The sequence below is a fragment of the Chelonoidis abingdonii genome, chromosome 6, assembly GCF_003597395.2.
Source record: "Chelonoidis abingdonii isolate Lonesome George chromosome 6, CheloAbing_2.0, whole genome shotgun sequence".
Taxonomy (NCBI): domain Eukaryota; kingdom Metazoa; phylum Chordata; order Testudines; family Testudinidae; genus Chelonoidis; species Chelonoidis abingdonii.
Window position 1 is genome coordinate 42537245 of NC_133774.1, and position 21488 is coordinate 42558732.

A 21488-nucleotide genomic window follows, 5' to 3' on the forward strand; every position below is an offset into this window, starting at 1 on the left:
TCAAAGATAAAGTGAGATTCTTGTATTCATGGAATACAATGTGATTTTTGAACAACTAAAGTAGCAGTTGTTTAATTATAGTAATTTCAATATCCAATCTGAAAATTATTACAGTGGTCATGAGAACCACTTAGCACCCCTCAAAATAAAAAAAAATATATACATCCACTTACATAAGTGGTGCAGTGCACAGTTAGGAAGGATAGAAATATATATCACCAGCAATGAATGGCAAGCTCTTTAAATGTTGTGATAATTGTTGGTAAGATTAATGTTCATGAATGAATTTAAGAGGTATTCTTTGGAATATCTCGCTGTAATTTGCAAGAAGCAGTGTGGCAAGGCCTGCCGCATAGGCATGATGTTCTTTAACTCAGTATATACAAGATAGATAAATTATTCTGAAGTGCTCTAAATGTTGTATGCACTACATTAGGCTTACTTACTGTCAGTAATCTACTCTGTTCTCTGAGTGGAAATATTGCAACCATTCTGTGCCAAGGACATTACATTCATGTGTTTTATGTTGGTAAATGAGGAATAGGTACGGGGAATTTAGATCAGCAAAATGCAAACTGAAAATTACTGTAATTAAAATGTCATGAAGACACACGAGCTGACACCTGAAATCTTGAGCAACGTAATGTAGAATTTTGATTCACCACAAATTGAGGTCCTATTTCCTGTTGTCCCCTGATTTTTCTTTGAAGATGCCAATCCAAGTTCAGATGAAGGCTTATTAACACTGAACAATCATTCCAAAGCAAATTAGATGCAAACACAGAAGAAGAAAGTGGAGAGGACAGAATTTCAGCAATGTCTGTGTATAATCACTTATATTTATAATATAATACACTTATATTTACCTGATCCAAACCTATAATCAATGAAAAATGAATCCCCATCACACTCTGGGGAAAAAATTCTCTTTATCTCTGTTTGGCAATTACTTTAACCTTGTGCATGTAAATAACCTTCTTCGAGTGCTTGATGGTGTCGATTCTAATCAGATGTGCATGCACCACATGCATGATTGTTGGAAAGTTTTCCCTTAGCAGCTCCCGTCTGGTTGGCTGTGGAGCCCCCTGGAATGGTGCCTTCATGACGCTCAATATATGATCCTGCTGACCCAACCCCCCTTCAGTTCCGTCTTACCATCAGACGTGCCAAACCAGCGAAAAAAACGTAGGAATTGGGCTTGTTTTTGGCTGAATTGGCTTGTGAGTAGCTTGTTGGCTAGTTTTTGGCTTGTTGCTTGTTGTAGATTTGTTGCTTCTTTCTTTTTTTGATCGGCTTCTGGCAAGCAGGGGCAATAAGGGGTGGAGAGAGTCAGGGGTGCACAGCGAGCCAACCACAGTCCCAAACTGCACACTGTGGGGGGACAGGTCTAGTCACATAGAGTGTTAGGGTTCTTAGGGATTGGCTTCTTTTGGCCTTCTTTTGAAACGGGATTAGCTTGATTTTTGGCTTATTGTGAAAGTTGGAGTGCTTATTTACCGTGTGAAAGTTGGCAACTGTGCTTACTGTCTGTGACGGCTGTTGGAACTGCATTTGCTTGCCTAGCAAGTGCTTCCCTTAGCTTTCTTCTTGAGTCTATATATATGTCTATGTATATAAGTAGTTCAGATTAGGGTGCGGGGTCCTCCCCTGTCCCTTACCTCCCCTCGGGTCCGGGGCATGCCTCACAGCCAAGGGCTTAAACCTTGCAGGACCTGCGGTATGCCCATGCCAACAGGCGACCCCCACAATGCATGCCTGAAGCATTTGGGGGAAGAACACCAAACAGACAGGTGCAAAATCTACAGGTCTTTCCACCTTAGGACAAAGAAAGAGCGGGATTTTCTTCTGAAACAGCTTCTGATGGAGTCCGCTGTCTGTCCACAGCACGCCACGGTGCGCCAGGATCCAGCGCAGAGTGCATCAGTGCATAGCGCCCCAGCCTTGGTGCAGGACATGGCGCCGAGGAAAGACTCTGATTCAAGGAGCACTCAGCATCCAAAGACCAGGAATCGGTGCCACTGACTTCAGTTCCCCGGAGGGGGACCGTTGAGCCCGGCGCCCAGCAACTCTCTGGACAGACAGTGACAGGTGGAGAAGTTGGAATCCCTCTCTATCCCAGACACTTTTAAAGCTGCCATCATCCCTTCACAAGATCCAGGAGATATGTATGCCTCCCTCATCTTGAAGGACGTGTACTTTCACATCACAATCACTCAGCCCCACAGGAAGTACCTCAGGTTTGTGGTCAGCGGTGTCCAGTACCAATTTACTGTCCTCCCATTTGACCTGTCAGAAACCCCTTGAGTCTTCACCAAGTGCATGGCAGTCGTTGTCTCTGTGTTCTTGCAGCGGCATCAGATACAGGTGTTTCCAAACCTTGAGAACTGGCTGATCAAAGGCTGCTCCAGGGCCCAAGTGGAAGCTCAGGTCACATTTATCAGAGCCACCTTCGACAGCCTGGGTCTACTTCCAAAAGAAGTGAAATCGACTCTGTCTCCTGTCCAGAGGATTGGACAGGACTCGACAGCAATGCTGGACTCGACCCAAGCCAGAGCATTCCTGCCATAGGTAAGGTTTCAGGTCCTCAGCGACATAATCCAAGGCATCATGCAGTTCCCCACCACTGCAGCGAGAAACTGCCTGAAACTGCTCAGACACATGGCTGCCTGCACCTATGTGGTGCAGCACACCAAACTCAGGCTTCAACTGCTCCAGACGTGGCGCATGTCAGTGTATCACCCAGCCTGGGACAGCTTGGACAGGATCGTGACCCTGCTTCACCCAGCCCTTGTCTCCCTCTGGTGGTGGATTGACACTCAGGAGGTGTGCTCGGGCCCCTTTTCTGCCTTACAGCCATCTCTGTCATTGGTGATGAGGAGCTCATCTGAGAGGCCACAGAACCCAAGGCCTCTGGTTGCAAGCAGATGTGGTTCGCCACATCAATGTCAGAGAGCTAATAGCGGTGCACCTAGCATGTCAGACATTGTCCTTAACTAACCATACAATGTATATCAGTCATGACAGAAAATCTGACACCAGTGTTCTATATCAACAAACAAGGGAGTGCACTCTCCTCTTCCCGTGTCAGGAAGCGATTATGCTGTGGGACTCCTGTGTAAAACATTCAATTCACCTGCAGGCATCATACCTCCCCAGGGTACAGAATGAGCTGGCGGACCACCTCAGCAGGTCGTTCCACAGCCACAAGTGGTCCCTTTGCCCAGACATCGCATTTTCAGTCTTCCAGAGGTGGGGGTTTCCGTTGCTAGACCTCATCGCCCCATGATGCAACAGGAAGTGACAGCAGTTCTGCTCCTTCCAGGATCACAGCCTGGGCTCCAATGTCAATGCGTTCCTCCTCCTTTGGGGAGGTTCTCTCCTATATGCATGAGCATCATCGATACTGCTCATTCACAAGGTACATCACTCATAAAAAAATATACAGGGATTTGGTTGTGGAAAGCAAAATATATCAATGAGTGGAGATTGTCACTCTCAGTAATTGAGAATGGAGTTGGTTGTCTATTTAGAAAATACAATCCATGAGGGAAAGTATTTGTTATTTTCCTGACTGCACTTCGGCACTCCAGCTCATCCCTCCTGGTATTGCCAGTGTCTGGAAATGTGTTCTAGGTAGCTGTCTGTTGACCACCCAATTGCATCTGACACAATATGTTGATGTATCAGCTGAGTATAGCGTCGGCTGATTCCACGTTCTATCAGCACTTGCTCGTTACTAGGGTCCCATGCACCTAAGGCTCCGACGATCACTGCCTGTGTCTGGACCCGGTAACTCTTAGCTCTCAAGGTTTCAGCCAGAGGGGCATATTTCTCTACTTTTTGAGCGTGGGCATCATAGAAGGCTGGGGTCCTGTTCTCAAAGGGCACTGTGACGTCCATCATGATGATCATCTTCCATTTCTTATTGGTGATATCCAGCTGCAGTTGGCTTTTGGTTCTGGGGATGGCGGAATTTATGGCAACCTTCCCCACAGGTGGCGGGATAGCTCTGTCCAGGTGATCTTGGATGGCATTGTGTCGCATCTACCAAGCTCTCGAACGGGGCTTGCAGCTACACAGGATGTGGGGTAGCATCTTGTTGGTGTAGCCACACTTCGCTTGTCCCAATTCCTGTGGCGGACGGTTCTGTTCAGTGGGACGCAACGGAGCCAGCCTATGTTGATAAACCTCCAGTCGGCAAATCGGGTGAAGCTGCCCTCGGGGAGGAAGTGGTTGCTGGCATTATTAAAGATGGCCCAGTTTTAGCTGACTTAGGGGTCCTTCCTTGGTCTATGCATCCCAGATCTAAGCTTTCTCTCTAGAGGATATGTCAATCTCCTTTATATTCAGAGTAAACATTAAAAGCCTAAGTGAGTCAGCAAGAATTAACCTGCAGCTACCCTGAAGAGTTCCGGCACATGTTATCAAAGTGAAACAACAGAAGTATCTTACAGATGTGAAGGACAGAATAAGCATAGAGTCGAGACTGTCTTCTAAGCCTAAGTGGTCCCTTCAGACAATAAGGCAGAGTTTGCACTATTCCTGACCATGCTATACCTTTTCTGTAAATAAATTAGGGATTTCATATTCTAGTTATTCTGCTACTTTTCAGAAGCATCTCATTCACACATGATTAAAAATAAAAATCAAAAGAATTAATCAGCACATAATTCCGAGTTTTGACTCAAGAGGCCCAGGAAAGGAATAACAAGGGTATTACAGATCAGAATTAAAGTGCACTGACAGAACTGTGGGGGAAAGCTTGCACAGCACATTCCTGCATTATGCACGGTTCTAGCCAGTGTTGCTATTCAGTCACTTTTATGAGCACTAAATCAGTTACAACTTAAAAAGCAAAACAGAGAATATATAAATTAGAATACCAAAAAAGCTTGAAATATAGTGACCAGTAGTCAGGGCTTTCACGCTTTTTCTATCACTAACCAGACTTCATTTTGGAACTCAATGAATTATCCCTTCATACAGTAGGATTGTCTTTTGCAAGAATTGAACAAACACTTTTGGGGGATAACTTTGGACAGTCAATAATTCATCTACATAATTTTATTAATAATTGAAGAACCAAAGAACCAATCCCCCATGAAAAAGTAATTGAAAGAAAACAAGTATCATTCTGATCATAATATGGAAGTTCAGCAGAAAACGTTTAAAACATCATATAAACTAACAAAACAGGCTCATCACTCAGTGTTAATATAAGGTCTGTCTCACCCTTTTGGTTTTTTCCATTCTGCCTTTTTCAGATGTTCATTGTTTTGTGAAGTTCATAACACTCAAAATATATTTTTAAAAAATACTTAATCTGGTATTGGATCATATTTCTGCAGATTCATCAACTCCATTTACGAAATCTTAGATTGGAAGAATTATCACTTCAGTAAATTGCATTTCACAAGACAATGTTATGTTTGTTTTGAGATCCCTCTGGTTTTTATTTCCTTTAAGTGTGGTTCTTGTAGTTAAGTATTATGGATGATACAATGTTAAATTAATGAATCAAAGTATAAATGTAGGGTCCCTGTTCTGGTTGTCTCTTGCGTTTGACATATTTCTAAAGGGCTCTTAAAAGAAACTATTTATCATACTCTTTTGTTGTTTTTGCTAATATAAAGAAGAGCTTTTTTTAAGGTTTCAATTGACTTTTAAGCCAAGTTCTTCATACCAAACTTAACAAGAGTGAGGCAATACATTCCCTTTGTTTACATCAGAGATTTACTGCCCATTAACTTTGACTCTGTTTCTCCTGAGTGGCTTTACATTCTTAGAAGATTAAACTCATGTAAATATTGTTCTCTTTGCAGTGAGGAACTACGCAAAGAAGTACGCCAGTTGAAACGTGAACTACTAGAAGTAAAGCAAAAGAGAGAAGAAAATTCTACAAAATCAGAAGAAAAGAAAGATGAAGGTAAGCACATATCATAGAAGGTGGTAACTGTAAATATTTTAGTTAATTTCTCATCTTTAACATCTAGGATTATTGGGTATCATGTGGATGAATTTAAATAGGATTGCTGAACTGGATAATCTACAAGGAAAAAAAAATTCCTTAAAAATTTACAACAGTAGCAACAAAAATATACAAATATACAAAAAATATAAAATGACAAAACTCTATCAAACAAATGTATTCGTATGTTTGTTCCATGCATATACATTGATTGGAGAGCTGCTGTAGCTGAAATTTCCATTGTTGTTACTCTGTATTACTGTATTCCCTTAAAAAGGTTTATCTGTTACAGCCTGTAATATAGCAAGACAATAAGCAGGTGCCTAACCTTAAGCATGTTAATAGTTCCGTTGACTTCAAACTGCTACAACTCCTATGAATGATTTCAATGGGACTGTTCCCATGTGTAAAATCAATTGCTGAAGTATCTTGCTGAATAGGGACCATAGAAAATATCTGCTGTGGCAAAGTTAATGAAAAATATGTGTTTTGTTGTATCCTTAAAATTTTTCATTGCTGTAATATGATTTTGTTCAGCTGAAACCACCTACGTGCAAAATTTAACTGGAAGAATATTTGATATAACATGAATCCAGTTCGGTTGTCACCCCTGAATCTGTTCGTTCTTCTTTGAGTGATTGCGTATGTCCATTAGACTAGGTTGTGCTGGAGAGTTTTCTTTAGTAGTACCCATAATGGGGGCCATGCCTCTGCCCTGGTATTCTTGTGCTCTGAGCCAAGGATATAAAGTATGGAGCCTTCCCACCCATCCTTCAGTTCCTTCTTACTGTCCATGGCTGGTGATCGAAGCATGTTGTCTGTTTGTTCCTTCAGCAAACAAACCATTATTAGTTAGTTTCTTGTTGTCAGTTATTTAGTGATACTCATTTTCAGGTCTTTGAGCTCTTTCTTTTGTTCTTTTTTTTTTCTTTACCAATTCTCCACTGTAACCCAATCACAGGCTGGAAAGGATTTAATAGCTAATTAATTATGACAGGTGTCATATGTACCTAATTACTTGCTTCTCAACCAGATGGGTAGCACTGGAAGGCATCAGGTGATAACTAAACAGATTCCTGGTGCTCATAAAAGGGGAGATGGTTCAGTCTGAAGAGGAGAACCCAAAGGGACTCCAGTGAAGGAGCCTGAGTCAGAATCTGCAAAAGAGCAGAACCTTCAGAGAGACTCATTCTGAGGAGCCAGTACTCAGCCTCAGAGCTGGAGGAGAAGACTCCAGAGTAGAGGAAGTGGATTGAAGACTGAGACCAGAGAGAGGAAGATGTGTTGAGAGACTTTGATTAATAGTTTGAGCTTTTGTTGCCCCAAAAGAGGTAGGACTTTAGAGGCATCTAAGGGTATGTCTACAGTACGAAATTAGGTCGATTTCATAGAAGTCACATTTTAGAAATCAATTTTATACCGTTGATTGCATATGTCAACACTAAGCACATTAAGTCAGCAGAGTGCGTCCTCATACTGTAGCTAGCATCAACTTACAGAGGGAGCGCTGTGGTTAGCTATCCCACAGTTCCCGCAGTCTCCACTGCCCATTAGAATTCTGGGTTAAGCTCCCAATGACTGATGGGGCAAAAACATTGTCACAAGTGGTTTTGAGTACATGTCATCAGTCTCCCCTCCCTCCATGAAAGCAATGGCAAACAATCGTTTTGCGCCTTTTTTCCATGCAGATGCCATACCACGGCAAGCGTGCAGCCCGCTCAGCTCAGCTCAACTCACCGACACTGCTGCTGTTGTGTCCTGGGTGCTGCTGGTAGGAGATGGTGCAGTAGGTCTGCAAACCATCATCCTACACCGCTTCCGCTGCAACTCTGCACTGCTGCTGTTGCCTTGGAAATTTCTCCATGTTGTCTGTCATGGGCTCCTGGGTATGTGTGTTCTTCCTCAGGAAATGTGCGCGGTGCTAACAGTCGTCCCCCAACGCGTCTGCTGCAAGTCTGCTCTCCTGCAGATGTCATAGCAGGGGAAGCATGGAGCCCGCTCAGCTCACTGCTGCTGCTGTGAACATTGTAAACACCTCGTGCATTATCCTGCAATATGTGCAGATCCTGCAAAAGCAGGTAAGAAGGCGACAACAGTGCGATCCAGATAGTGATGAGGATGTGGACACAGACTTCTCTCAAAGCACGAGCCCTGGCAATTTGGACATCATGGTGGTAATGGGGCAGGTTCATGCCATGGAATGCCAATTCAGGCCCAGGAAACAAACACAGACTAGTGGGACCGCATAGTGCTGCCGGTCTGGGATGATTCCCAGTGGCTGCGAAACTTTTGCATGCATAAAGGTACTTTCATGGAACTTTGTGACTTGCTTTCCCCTTCCCTGAAGCCCAAGAATACCAAGATGAGAGCAGCCCTCACAGCTGAGAAATGAGTGGTGATAGCCCTATGGAAGCTTGCAACGTGAGACAGCTACCGGTCAGTTGGAATCAATGTGGAGGGGTAAATCTACTGTAGGGGCTGCTGTAATCCAAGTAGCCAACGCAGTCACTAAGCTGCTGCTATCAAGGGTAGTGACTCTAGGAAATGTGCAGGTCATAATGGATGGCTTTGCTGCAGTGGGGTTCCCTAACCGTGGTGCGGCGATAGACGGAACGCATATCCCTGTCTTGGGACCGGACCACCTTGGCAGCCAGTATGTAAACTGCAAGGGGTACTTTTCAATGGTGCTGCAAGCACTGGTAGATCACAAGGGACGTTTCACTGACATCAACATGGGATGGCTGGGAAAGGTGCATGATGCTCGCATCTTCAGGAACTCTGGTCTGTTTGAACAGCTGCAGGAAGGAACTTACTTCCCAGACCAGAACATTACCATTGGGGATGTTGGAATGCCTATAGTTATCCTTGGGGACCACCTACCCCTTTAATAGCCATAGGTCATTAGATTCATAGACTCTAGGACTGGAAGGGACCTCGAGAGGTCATTGAATCCAGTCCCCTGCCCTCATGGTAGACAAATACTGTCTAGACCAATCCCCGAAGAACCATATCTAACTTACTCTTCAATATCTCCAGAAGTGGAGATTCCACAACCTCCCTAGGCAATTTATCCCAGTGTTTAACTACCCTGACAGTTTAGGAATTTTTCCTAATGTCCACCTAAAATCTCCCTTGCTGCAGTGAAGCACTCATTGCCTTCTGTCCTATCATTAGAGCAAATAACAAAGTTTGCCGCTCCTCCTGGACAACACTTTTCAGAGTACCTGAAACTGCTGTCATGTCCCCTCTCAGTCTTCTCTTTTCCAAACTAAACAAACCCAGTTCTTTCAGCCTTCCTTCATAGGTCATGTTCTCAAGACCTTTAATCATTCTTGTTGCTCTTCTCTGGACCCTCTCCAATTTCTCCACATCTTTCATGAAGACATACACCCTGGACAATAGTAAGGAACAGTTCAACTATAGGCTGAGCAAGTGCAGAATGGTGGTAGAATGCACATTTGGACGTTTAAAAGCTTGCTGGCGCAGTTTACTGACTAGGTTAGACCTCAGCAAAACCAATATTCCCATTGTTACTAAGGCTTGCTGTGTGCTCCATAATATCTGTGAGAGTGAGGGAGAGGTGTTTATGGCAGAGTGGGAGGTTGAGGCAAATCGCCTGGTGGCCGATTATGCACAGCTAGACACCAGGACAATTAGAAGAGCACAACTGGGCGCCCTGTGCATCAGAGTAGCTTTGAAAACCATTTTTATGACTGGCCAAGCTACAGTGTGACAGTTCTTTTTGTTTCTCATTGATGAAAACCCGCCCCTTGGTTGACTCTGCTTCCCTGTAAGCCAACCAACCTCCCTCCTTCGATCACTGCTTTCAGAGGCGATAAAGTCATTATTGTTTCAAAATAATGCATTCTTTATTAATTCATCACACAAATAGGGGTAGCCCGGGAGGTGTGGGTGAGGAAAGCACCGGCTGGGGTGGTGGATGAGGGGAGGAGGGAAGGGCAAGGCCACACTACAGTTCAAAACTTAATGAATGCCAGCCTTCTGTTGCCTGGACAATCCTCTGAGGTGGAGTGGCTGGGTGCCCGTAGCCTCCCCCTTTGTTCCCCCGCACACACACATATTCTAGGGTGTCTGTGTGAGGAGGATATGGAACTTGGGGAGGAGGGCAGGCGGTTATACAGGGGCTGCAGTGGTGGTCTGTGTGCCTCCTCCCTCCTCTCATCTCGTTCATTTAACGCTTTCCTGGACTCTGCCATTGTTTGCCTCCAGGCATTCTGCTGAGCTCTTTCAGTGCAGGAGGACTGCATGAGCTCTGAGAACATCTCGTTGCGAGCGCGTTTTTTTTTGCCTTCTAATTTGTGCTAGGCTCTAGGACGGAGATGATAGGGGGAGCGTAGAAACATTTGCAGCTGCAGGGGGGAAAAAGGGAGAGTAGTTTGTAAAAAGATACATTTTAGTGAACAAACAGATGATTATTTCACAGTGAATCAAGTGATTCACATTACATAGCACGTGTGCTTTCGGTACAAGGTCGCATTTTGCCTCTTATATTGAGTTCCTGCTGGTTTGGTGTGAGACATCACACACGCTCAGCCGGGCAACAGAATTCAGCTTGGAGGCAGCCATGGTAAGGCAAAGAGTTTCGGCTTCTTCAACATTCATAAAGTGGGAATGGTTTCAAGCAGGAGCACCTTCCTTTCCCATACCAAGCAAAGCCTGTTGGGTTGGCCATTTAAAAGGAGGGGCTGTGGTTTTAGGGTGAACGTGCAGCACAATCCAACCTCTCCCCTCCCGCATTCTCTGGGATGGTCGCTTCACCTCCTTATCCCCTGGCTTCAAACTCTGCTCTAAGAGTCACAAATTGATGCTGGTGACTGGCCCTCACTCTCATAGCCTGAAGTGTTTAGGTGAGGGTCACATCAGGGACAGGTGTTTGATTTCCCAAGACAAGAACTGAGGAGGAGAGAGAACACCCCAGGTATTTCCTCTTGGAGGCCCCTCTCTGCCCAGCATTGGTACAGCCCAGCATTGGTACAGCCTCGGTCGACTAGAGAGAGTTCCTTCCTCTCCAGGAGTGCTCTCCCGGCCTTATCTGGGGATAGAGATGAGAGGAGATCCCCTTTGCCATACCTCAAAGAGGGACAAATGCTTGGGGCATCCGCAACTGCCAAAGCAGAGAATGACTTCCACATCAGAGTCCTTGGTATGGGACTCCTCAACCAAGAGGCTAGCTACTCAGGTACCAAAAGTAGTACACGCCCTTCAGCCCACTCCTCCCTGATGCTGCCATCACATTTCAGGACAACTGCATCTGTATTTCTCCTCTAAGGTCCAGCAAGAGCCCCCGCTCTAGGCTTCCAGCTCCCCAGCCATTGGCTCTCTTGATTGAAGACACCCATCTCTCTTCCTTATGTCTGGGCATTTCCAAGCTGCACAATTCCCTGACTATACTGTGAAACCTTCAGCAAAAGACAGGCTGCCTAAAGAGACCTCATTTGTCTTCTCTTCAGAGATGATACACAGTGTAATTGCCACAGAGTAAGTTACCACACAGCTCTTTCTAAGAAAGTATTAAAGGTGAAAACATTGAAAATAAAACATATTAGAAACAATAAAAGAACCTACACATATGTTAATAAGCTTGTCAGAGATCACCCCAAGTCCAACATGGGTTCTGACAGGTAAGCAGTCCTTCAAAAAACCCCACCCAAGAGTTTTCACAGATTCAGATTCATAACACCCTTGGCTCATAACAAGAACCCTCATGATTTTGTAAGTCACTCATTATCCAGTTTGGGGCTTTGAAGAAACCGTGAATAGGTAATCAGCCATACAGTGGTTTTCTGCTCAAGGTTCAGCTTCAAAAGGATGGATTCGGAAGTGGGTCATTTGCATTCCTTCGCTCAAGTTTCTCCTAGGAAATTCATTTCACACGTATTGTCCCAAAAAGTCTTCTGGCGTTCCTAATACTTCCCAGAGATGGTTTTTCTCTGAAAGAAATTCCATACAATCCTATTACAGTACATAAACGTCTGTATTTTTAATACAGTGGACTCCTAAAATACTTGATTCAGTAAGGTTTAACTTAATCCCATAAGGTATGTCTAGGATATTGCAGCATATTATATCTGTCACAACCATATACTAGTGGCTTGACAAGGTTGGAGTGTTGATTCCAGGGCCATCAAGATGGATTACTTTCTTGTCACAGATGCTGAAGCCTCACCTCTGTTCCAAGCAAGGCACAGGCTCATTTCAATAGTGATTGCCTCAGAGGCTTACACATCTGTGAAGGATCTCCTAAGCCTCTCAGTACCAGCCTTGCTGATTATTCAGGCTGACAGTCCCTTGCCAAACTTGTCACATGTGGTGCATACATTGATTCCCACTTCAGGATCTGTTATGGCACCAGCAACTTCTGGTACTATTTCCATCAATCTCAGTGCCAGCTCCAAGACTAACAGTAACTGCTCTGCTGCAGCACATGCTACCAATAGCTTGGAAGCCTCTGATGTCGTCTGAATGGAATTTTTTGATCTAGAAACAGTTGGCCCCTGGTATCACACCAGTCCCATCATTGATCCTATTGGTTACACTGGGGAATACCTCCAGCATCTAGAGCCTTGTCTCCTCTGTACTACAGAAATAAGTTCTCAAGAAGGGAAGTCTCTCTGATGCCAAAAACCATCCAAAGTCAATACCTGGCAACCAGTACACTACAGAAATAAATCCCTGAGGTTCTGTCAGGCACTGAGGGTCAGTACTGTTTGCTGCCGATGTGACGGGTTGGATCACAGAAATCCCGTTGGGACTGCCATCTGATGTGCCAAGACTATTTCTGCCCCTGCTTACCTGTCTTAAAATAAATAAATAAAATATATGGAGGTATTCCTATCTCATAGAGCTGGAAGGGACCCCGAAAGGTCATCGAGTCCAGCTCCCTGCCTTCACTAGCAGGATCAAGTCCTGATTTTGCCCCTAACTGGCCCCCTCAAGGATTGAACTCACAACCCTGGATTTGGCAAACCAATGCTCAAACTGCTGAGCTATCCCTCCCACTCCAGACACGCCAGTCTGCCCCGACATAGACCCTGGGTCTGAACCACATGCCCCAAAGCTGCAGACTTAACTGAAAGCAACTTAAGAAGCATTCCTGTCTTTAACACTCAGATGCCAAACTCCCAGTGGGGTCCAAACCCCAAATAAATCTATTTTACCCTGGTTAAAGCTTATACAGAGTAAACTCATAAATTGTTCACCACCTATAACACTGATAGAGAGATATGCAGAGCTGTTTGCCCCTCCTAGGTATTAATACATACTTTGGGTTAATTAATAAGTAAAAAGTGATTTTATTAAATACAGAAAGTAGGATTTAAGTGGTTCCAAGTAGTGACAGACAGAACAAAGTGAATTACCAAGTAAAATAAAAATAAAACACACAATTCTGAGTCTAATCTAGTAAGAAAACTGAGTACAGATAAAAATCTTACCCTTAGAGAAATTCCAGTAAGCTTCCTTTTACAGATTAGTCTCCTTCTAGGCTGGGTCCAGCAATCACTCGCACCCCCCTGTAGTTACTGTCTTTTGTTCCAGTTTCCTTCAGGTATCCTTGGGGATGGAAAAGCTATCTCTTTAGATAGCTGAAGACAAAATAGAGGGGTCTCCCAGGGGTTTAAGTAGACTTCCTCTTGTGGGTGGAGACTCCCTCCTCTCTCCTATGCAAAGTCCAGCTCCAAGATGGAGTTTTGGAGTCACATGGACAAGTCACATGTCCATGCATGACGGAGTTTCTTACCAGCCAAGCCAGTTATATCATATATACATTCATAAGCATATTCCCATGAAGCCTTATGGGGTACACCGTCACAACCGGCTTCAGACAGGCCTCCAGCATCAATAGTGAAAGTCCAGCCCGAGGTGGGTTCTAACCTGCCTCCTCTGATCACATTGTCCTCTTCACCAGGTGAGGCCCTGGTATGAAAATCATCTTCTGTGGTACAGATGATTAAGTCCTACCAGAGAAGCTATTACTCAGCAAACATCCATATTGTTCTTTACACCCAAAAGAATTTACATGCATGCTATTAAGCTTTCCAGTTTCCAGAGATCCACCCAACTAGCTCCAACATGGGCTCTGGCAGGCAAGTCCTTCAAACCTATCCCTGCCCCCACTCCCCATGGGACCTTTTGTGGTCAGAAGTTCATAACAGCTTCAACTTAGATTTAGAATGCTATCTTACGGGGCCTCAGTAGCCCAGGTCCTTCCAATGCTTCCCTAATATTGGAGCCGTCTGTGGACCAGAAGTCCAGCCTATTTGCTGGATCAGCAAGAAGGCTCTGAGTCATCTTAAATTCAGGCTATTTCTTCAGTAGTCCTTTTTTAGTCTATTAGTCCCTGGAGAATCCATATTGGGTCTTTGAACTGCCCTCATGTAGCAAGGGATCATCAGACAAAATGCTCCCTCCTCAGGGAAAAGCTTCAAAGGATGAGTTTGTAGGTGGGGGGTCGAAATCTCCTCTACCCCCATACTTCCTAGGAATTCCACTTCACACACATTGTTGTAAAAGATCAATTGTGTCTACTATATTGTTCAGCGTAGTCTTTTGAAGTTCACATTATCTTCCAGAGATTGCATTAATCCTTCCTCCTAAAAAAATTCTTCCATCTATAAAATCCCATAATAGTACACAAACATTGGCATTTACAATATAATGAACTCCAAAGATATTAAACTTAATTTAGTAGTTTAACTTAACTCCATAAGGTTTGCCCAGAATATGGTCATACCTGTCACAAAGCACATTCAACCTCTATGGTTTTGTGGGAAATGTCCCCGTCATGGAACATGTGCAGAACAGCAACGTGGCCCACACCTTTGCTAGATGATATGTGTTTACTTCCCCATCAAAGGAAGATGAGAATGTAAAAAAGCAGTTCTGTAGTCCTTCTTACAACGAGACTCTTAACCCCACCTCAAAGGGAAAGCTCTTGGGAGTCACCTAGTAATGGACATATGCAAAATCACTTGAAGAAAAAACAGTCACCTTCTTGTAACTGTTGTTCTTCAAGATGTATTGCATATGTTCATTACCTGTCCCACTCTCCATCCCCAGTGCATCGGAGTCCATCATCTAAGAGCTTGGTACAGAGGAACAGAAGGATGGGTGGAGAGCTCCTCCCTTTATACTCGTCTCAGAGCTTAGATTTTGATATAGAATTAAAAAAGATAAATGAAAAATAGGCCATGTGAACTATAATACTATCTTGGTGATCTGTTCCTTATACTGATATCAAAGAACTGTGATCAAATGTGTATTAGAATAATGTATTCATTGATTGTGAAAGATTTAATAACATTCAGAAGTCCATGGCAGGCTCACCGAGCACAAGATTAAAACAGAGATGCTACTGCATGAAAGAAGTTAAACATGAGTATGTTCCATTCAAAAAAGAAATGTTGATTAATGCGTGATTAAGTGAAGCACAATATTGAAACAGTTAGATAATGTCAACATGAGATGTTGCGGTCAGCTCATCCTGCTAGGTGCTATGGTAACACAAGTAACAAATAATAATCCTTGATAATAGAAAGTATGAAGAAAACATTCAGAGCATCTATTCTGCTGTACCTAGAATTACTAGTAACATATGTTGTGATCTAACTCTGCAGTAGAGAAATTTTTTATATAACTGTTTGTAGGTGAATGCGCAGGAAAATTACTAAGATGGTACACGGTTTGATATAGATATATGTATTTGGTAGTTACCAAATGAACTGCACTTCTGATCCTTCCTGGTCTCTTGGAGCTCACTTTCTCAAGGTCTGTGACCATCACCTTTTGCTTGGGATGGAAATCGCATGATTCTCCCACTCTGACAGCTACTGGGTTGCAGTCTCCTGTGTGATTAACTGTGATTATCTCAGCAGATCTGAGTTAGGCTCAGACACTGCACATCTAGACTGACGGTGGTGATCAGTAAGGCTAAGATTTTGTCATGGTTATTTTTAGTAAAAGTCACAGACAGGTCACGGGCAATAAAAAATTCACAGAAGCTGTGACCTGTCTGACTTCTGCTGCTACGGCACCATGGTGGCTGGGACCTGAAGGGTTCCCTCTCTGCCCCCAGCAGCTTCCAGCTGCCAGGAGGACCCCCCTCAGCCCACAGCGGCTGGAAGCTGCATGGTGACCATATTTCCCAAAGAGAAAACTGGACACCCCCCACCGCTTGCCCGAGACGTCCCCCTCCCTCCTCAGGAGTCTGTCACCTGTCACTGGAGCCTTGCAGAGGGCTGCCTGTCACTGCTGTCGCTGGAACCCTGCCAGGGCCCTGCTGGCTGCCAGCTCCAGAGTCCCAGAGCCGCTGGGGCTGAGGCAGAGAATGTCACGGAGGTCTCTGGAAGTCACGGATTCCATGACTTCCCTGACCTCCATGACATAAATGTAGGCTTAGTAATCATCAGCCAAACAGCCTTCTTAAAGCAAAGAATAATTTATTTCATGCAAAAACGTTTAAGAAAAAATGTATCATGAAAAACAAACACACACCTTCCTAAATGTATCATGAAAAACAAGTACTTGCTTCTCTCTAATGCATGGGAAGGCCCAGTTCCTTTAGACTCACTCATAGAGCCTTGCACTCTATCAGCATGTCCCCTTAGACAGCTTCTTGGCAAGTGTCCCCACCATTGCACGAATCAGCACCCTTTTTAACAGTTTGTAGTCCTTTAAACTAATAGATCTCAGCATTGCAAAGCAAGATTTACAGCATGTTGGGAAAAGGATAAAGGATCATTGAAGCTAACAGCTGAGCCCCATTTTCCGTTCAGTGTGTACCTAGATCAAGGATGGGCAAACTTTTTGGCCCGAGGGCCACATCTGGGAGTACAAATTGTATGATGGGCCATGAATGCTCACAAAATTGGGTTTGGGGTGCGAGAGCAGGTGAGGGCTCTGGCTGTGGGTGCGGGCTCCAGGGACTAGGAATGAGGAGTTCAGGCTGCAGGAGAGGGCTCCGGGCTGAAGTAGGGGAGTGGAGTGTGGGGGAGTGAGAGCTCTGGTTGGAAGAGCAGGCTCTGGGGTGGGGCTGGGTATGGGGAGTTTGATGTGTAGGAGGGTGCTCCGGGCTGGGACCAAGGAGTTTGGATGGCGAGAGGGGGATCAGGGCTGGGGCAGGGGGCTGGGGTGTGAGAAGGGGTGCAGGCTCTGCCTGGGGGTGCAGGCTCTAGTGTGGAGCTGGGGATGAAAGGTTTGGGGTGCAGGAGGGTGCTCTGGGCTGGGATTGAGGGGTTCGGAAGGGGGGAGGGGGATCAGGGCTTGGGCAGGAGGTTGGAGCATAAGGTGAGGCTCAGGGTGCAGGCTCCGGGCAGCACTTACCTCTAGCGGTTCCCAGAAGGCATGTCTCTTCTCCGGCTGCTACACAGAGGCGTGGCTAGGGGGCTCTGCATGCTGCCCCTTCTGCAGGCACCACCCCTGGTGAGCCTTGCTCACATGCTCAGGGTTTAACTGATCGCCATATTTGGGGTCGGGAAGGAATTTTCCTCCAGGGCAGATTGGCAGAGGCCCTGGAGGTTTTTCATCTTCCTAAGCAGCATGAGGCATGGGTCACTTGCTGGAGGATTCTCTGCAGCTTAAGGTCTTCAAACCACGATTTGAAGTCTTCAGTAACTGACACATAGGTTAGGGGTTTGTTACAGGAGTGGGTAGGTGAGATTCTGTAGCCTGCATTGAGCAGGAGGTCAGACTAGATGATCATAATGGTCACTTCTGACCTTAAAATCTATGAGTCTATGAGTCTATTGGCTGCAGTTTCTGGACAATGGGAGTTTTGAGGGCGGTGCTTGGGATGGGGGCAGAGCTCAGAGCGGAGCCCTCTGGCTGCCCCTATGCATAGGAGCTGGAGGGTGACCATGCCACTGGTTCTGGGAGCCACGTGGAATGGGGCAAGCCCCAGACCCTGCTCTCCAGCAGGAGCTTGAGGGTCAGATTAAAACGACTGGCCACCCCGGCCTAGATTTTTTAAATCTGGGAAGCCACTGTGTTGCTTCCCTGTTTGTATTTCTGAAAGCCCCAATAGAAGTTGGACCAATACATTCACAGGGAAATCTTATAACCCAGCATTGAATAACTTCCCCTCCCTGACCAGGTCACTATAGGTAGACAAATCATAAATTATATGTTTTTTTGATATGGCATTGTTCTTATACAATTTGGCACGTGGGCAGTTGGTGTAACATTGTTATAATTCAATAGCACAACATTTTTTTTTCCATTTCATATTACATGATATAAGCTATAGGAAAAGACTTCAGCAGAAACTTCTTTTTTCCTCCTGCTTCTTCTTAATGTATTCTAGAACAGTTTCTTGCAACCTTCATTCAGTAGTGTCACTATCGCTATTCGATAGCTGTGTGTTAGGAAAAAAAGCATTTCAGTATATGAACTGGTTGATGATCACACTACGTACCCCAATTTTAGTTTTGGGGTTCTTTTGACCTCAGCAGGCAATCAGCTTAGACCCTTAAATGGGGGGGATCTCCCTAATCTTGGATATGAATTTTGTAAAATCTACTACTAATAGAAATGTCATTGTGAATCTTTTTTTAATTTAAGTGAAAACAGTTTAAATTTTCAGCACTTTCAGGCATTGCAAGATTATACAATCCCATGAGAATTTGGAACCTAAACTGAGTATAAATTAACTAGATACAGGTAGAACTGAATAGTCTTTTTTCATTGTCAAATCCAAAGTGCAATAAACAAACAGCATAATGAAAATAAATTTAATTTTTCTTTTTAAAAGTCGAAGGTAAAATTAGTAACAGGAAATTGTTTTAAAACATTTTGAAATTCCCAAACACTCTCTTTAATAAACTTATTAAAAAGATTTAATATTGCAGTATTACATGAAAAATAATACTTGTTTGTTTTGAATTATATGCATTATGTGAGCCTGCAAGGTGATGGGCTAACCATCAGGAGGATATTAAGAATCAGGGTGTACTTTCTCAAAGGCTTGAATGGGTATTAGAAAAGATCCAAGCACTTGTTGAACAACACATCAGTTTGCAGACATTTCTAGTTATTTCTGTGGTTGAAAGAAATGTAAAATATAACCCATTTCAGGGGTGGGGGAAAAGCAAAACGAAGTCTATATGAAACCTCAAATCCCTAATTTGAATACAGTAACTAGATACAGAGCTGTGTTATCCGGCACTTTATCAACCAGAGAACTCTTAACCAACATTTCTGCTATCTCCCAATACTAGACTTCAGTCTAGTAACCGGGATTAGTATACTACCCAGGAGGTTGTGCAATTGCACATTCTGCACTCTCCATCTATGCAAAAGAGGCAGAAGACACATAGGCAAGCTGATAAAAGGGACTATCATAAACATAAATCCCAATTTTGAACCTTAGCGTCCAAAATGTGGGTGCCTAGCATGAAACCTCCAAGCTTAATACCAGCTTGGATCTGATATCGCTGCCACCAGCCAAGGATTTCCAGGGCTTGGCTCCCTCTCTGGTCTCCCAAAACCTTCTCTGGGGGACCCCAGGACTCAGAAGCCCTGAGTCTTACCACAAAGGGAAATAACCCACTTCCCTTCCCCCTCTCTCTCCCACCCAGACTTTCCTCTCTGGGCTAACCTGAGAGTACTGATGCAATCTCTTTACATCACAATACCAAGAAGCATGTCTCCTCTATTCCACAAAGAGACAAACCCCAAATACAAGGAAACAGAAAAGATTCTCTCTCTCTTCCCCCTCCCACCAATTCCCTGGTGCTGCAGAGATTCACCCTCCGTAGATCTAACACAAAGAGAATTTCCCTCCCTTTCGTTCCTTAGCCTACCCAGAGAGAAAAACTCAAACAAGTCTTAAAAAGAAAGCTTTATATAAAAAAGAAAGAAAAAACACATGAACATGATCTCTGCATCAAGTTGACAATACACAGGGCAATTGCTTAAAAGAAAAACATGAATAAACAGCCTTATTCAAAAAGAAATACAATTTAAACATCCCAGCAACTACACACATGTAAATACAAAAAAACAATAAAAGCCTATTGTTTTTCTACCTTTGTACTCACAACTTGGAAACTGAAGATTAGAAGCTTGAAGATAGAAAGATCCCTCTCATAGCCGAGAGACAGACAAAAGACACAGACCCAAACATTCCCTCCCTGAGCTTTGAAAAATCCGGTTTCCTGATTGGTCCTCTGGTCAGGTGTTTGGTTCCCTTTGTTAACCTTTTACAGGTGAAAGAAACATTAACCCTTAGCTATCTGTTTATGACAGGGACTTACGCAAAAAAGCAGCTTCCAGGGTGTGTCATTGGGTCATTACAGATTGAGCCCAATCTCCTACACCTTCTACATCTACGGTGATAATTGATGTTGCTATTGATGACCTTGAGGCACTGCAAGATCCTGAAGTACCTTTTGAATCATCAAAGAAAGATTAAATGATGTTCAGTATAGTTTTAGTGTTGTGTATTTTTAGTGATCTGGGTGTACACCATGTACTGCCCATAGTGATATGTAGTGTCATAAGATAGTTTACTGTATAGAAAACTTTACCTGTATAAACTAAGTGCTTCAGGAAACCAACTACTTTGCAATGAAGTTCTACTACTGCATTAGTGAGTACCTGCATATTATTTTATACTTTATTAATTTTATTGTATTCTATTTCTTTGAAAATTGGTATTCTATTGGTAATGTATAACTCTTAGTTAACTGGAATTTTTGACTAATTAGCACCCTTCCCTCCCAATTCTCCAACATGCCAGATAACAAACCTTTACTTTAGTATCATGGTCTCTTGTATTATTATTTCTATTACTATAGCACCAGGGGAAAAAAAAAACTAGTTTTGCCAAGGGGGAAGAGAGGGTGGGCACTGTAGGATAATCTTAAATCATACAGTATCTTGTAGTCTATTCAACAAAAACTGCAATCTTCCATTTCTACCTTGAAAGAATTTCTAGAGTCTAATAAATTCTGTGTGAAGGTTTATAGTTAGTCAAAAGTAATTTTTCTGGGTTGGCCTTGTCCAGTGTTTTAATAAATTTTCCCAATCCTTTTAGCTAAATTGCTTCTCTAATCCCTCTACAGGTTTCTTTCACTTTAAATATTTTATCAGAACCTTCAGCAAGTAAAATGAAGCCATAGAGATGCAAGGTTAGACAAATTTTCTAATCTGCTCTTGAAAGATGAAGTATCAGATTATCTCTGGTGTATTATCAAAACAATGCCTCAGTTGTGAATATTGCCAAAATTCAGACAATGTAGGGCAATCTGAGCTTGTAAATAAAGAAAGGATTTAAAATCTTGATTATGATTAGGGCTGCAGATTTTTCTCAGTACTTCTATAGCAAAAATCATGGAGACCTTAAAAAAGGTCACAGTTTAGGGGGAAATAGTGTGTAAAGTCACGGGTATGAAAATTCAGTTATTGCTGTAAATACAATATACATAAATCATACCACTGCCACCTTCTCACCCCACCAAGGGGCACTGACCACTTACAGCAGCACCCTCTACCTTGACACTGC

At 43.6% G+C, this 21488-nt stretch overlaps 1 protein-coding gene across 5 annotated transcripts in view; it reads left to right on the forward strand.

Annotated features, from left to right (window-relative positions):
* CWC27 (CWC27 spliceosome associated cyclophilin) overlaps positions 1–21488 on the forward strand; it is a 214987-nt gene that overhangs the window by 109883 nt on the left and 83616 nt on the right. For all 5 annotated transcript variants that reach the window (XM_075066976.1, XM_075066977.1, XM_075066978.1 and 2 more), the window contains one exon: positions 5823–5926. In XM_075066976.1, coding sequence (XP_074923077.1) covers positions 5823–5926 — 104 coding nt within the window. The remainder of the gene's footprint in view (positions 1–5822; positions 5927–21488) is intronic.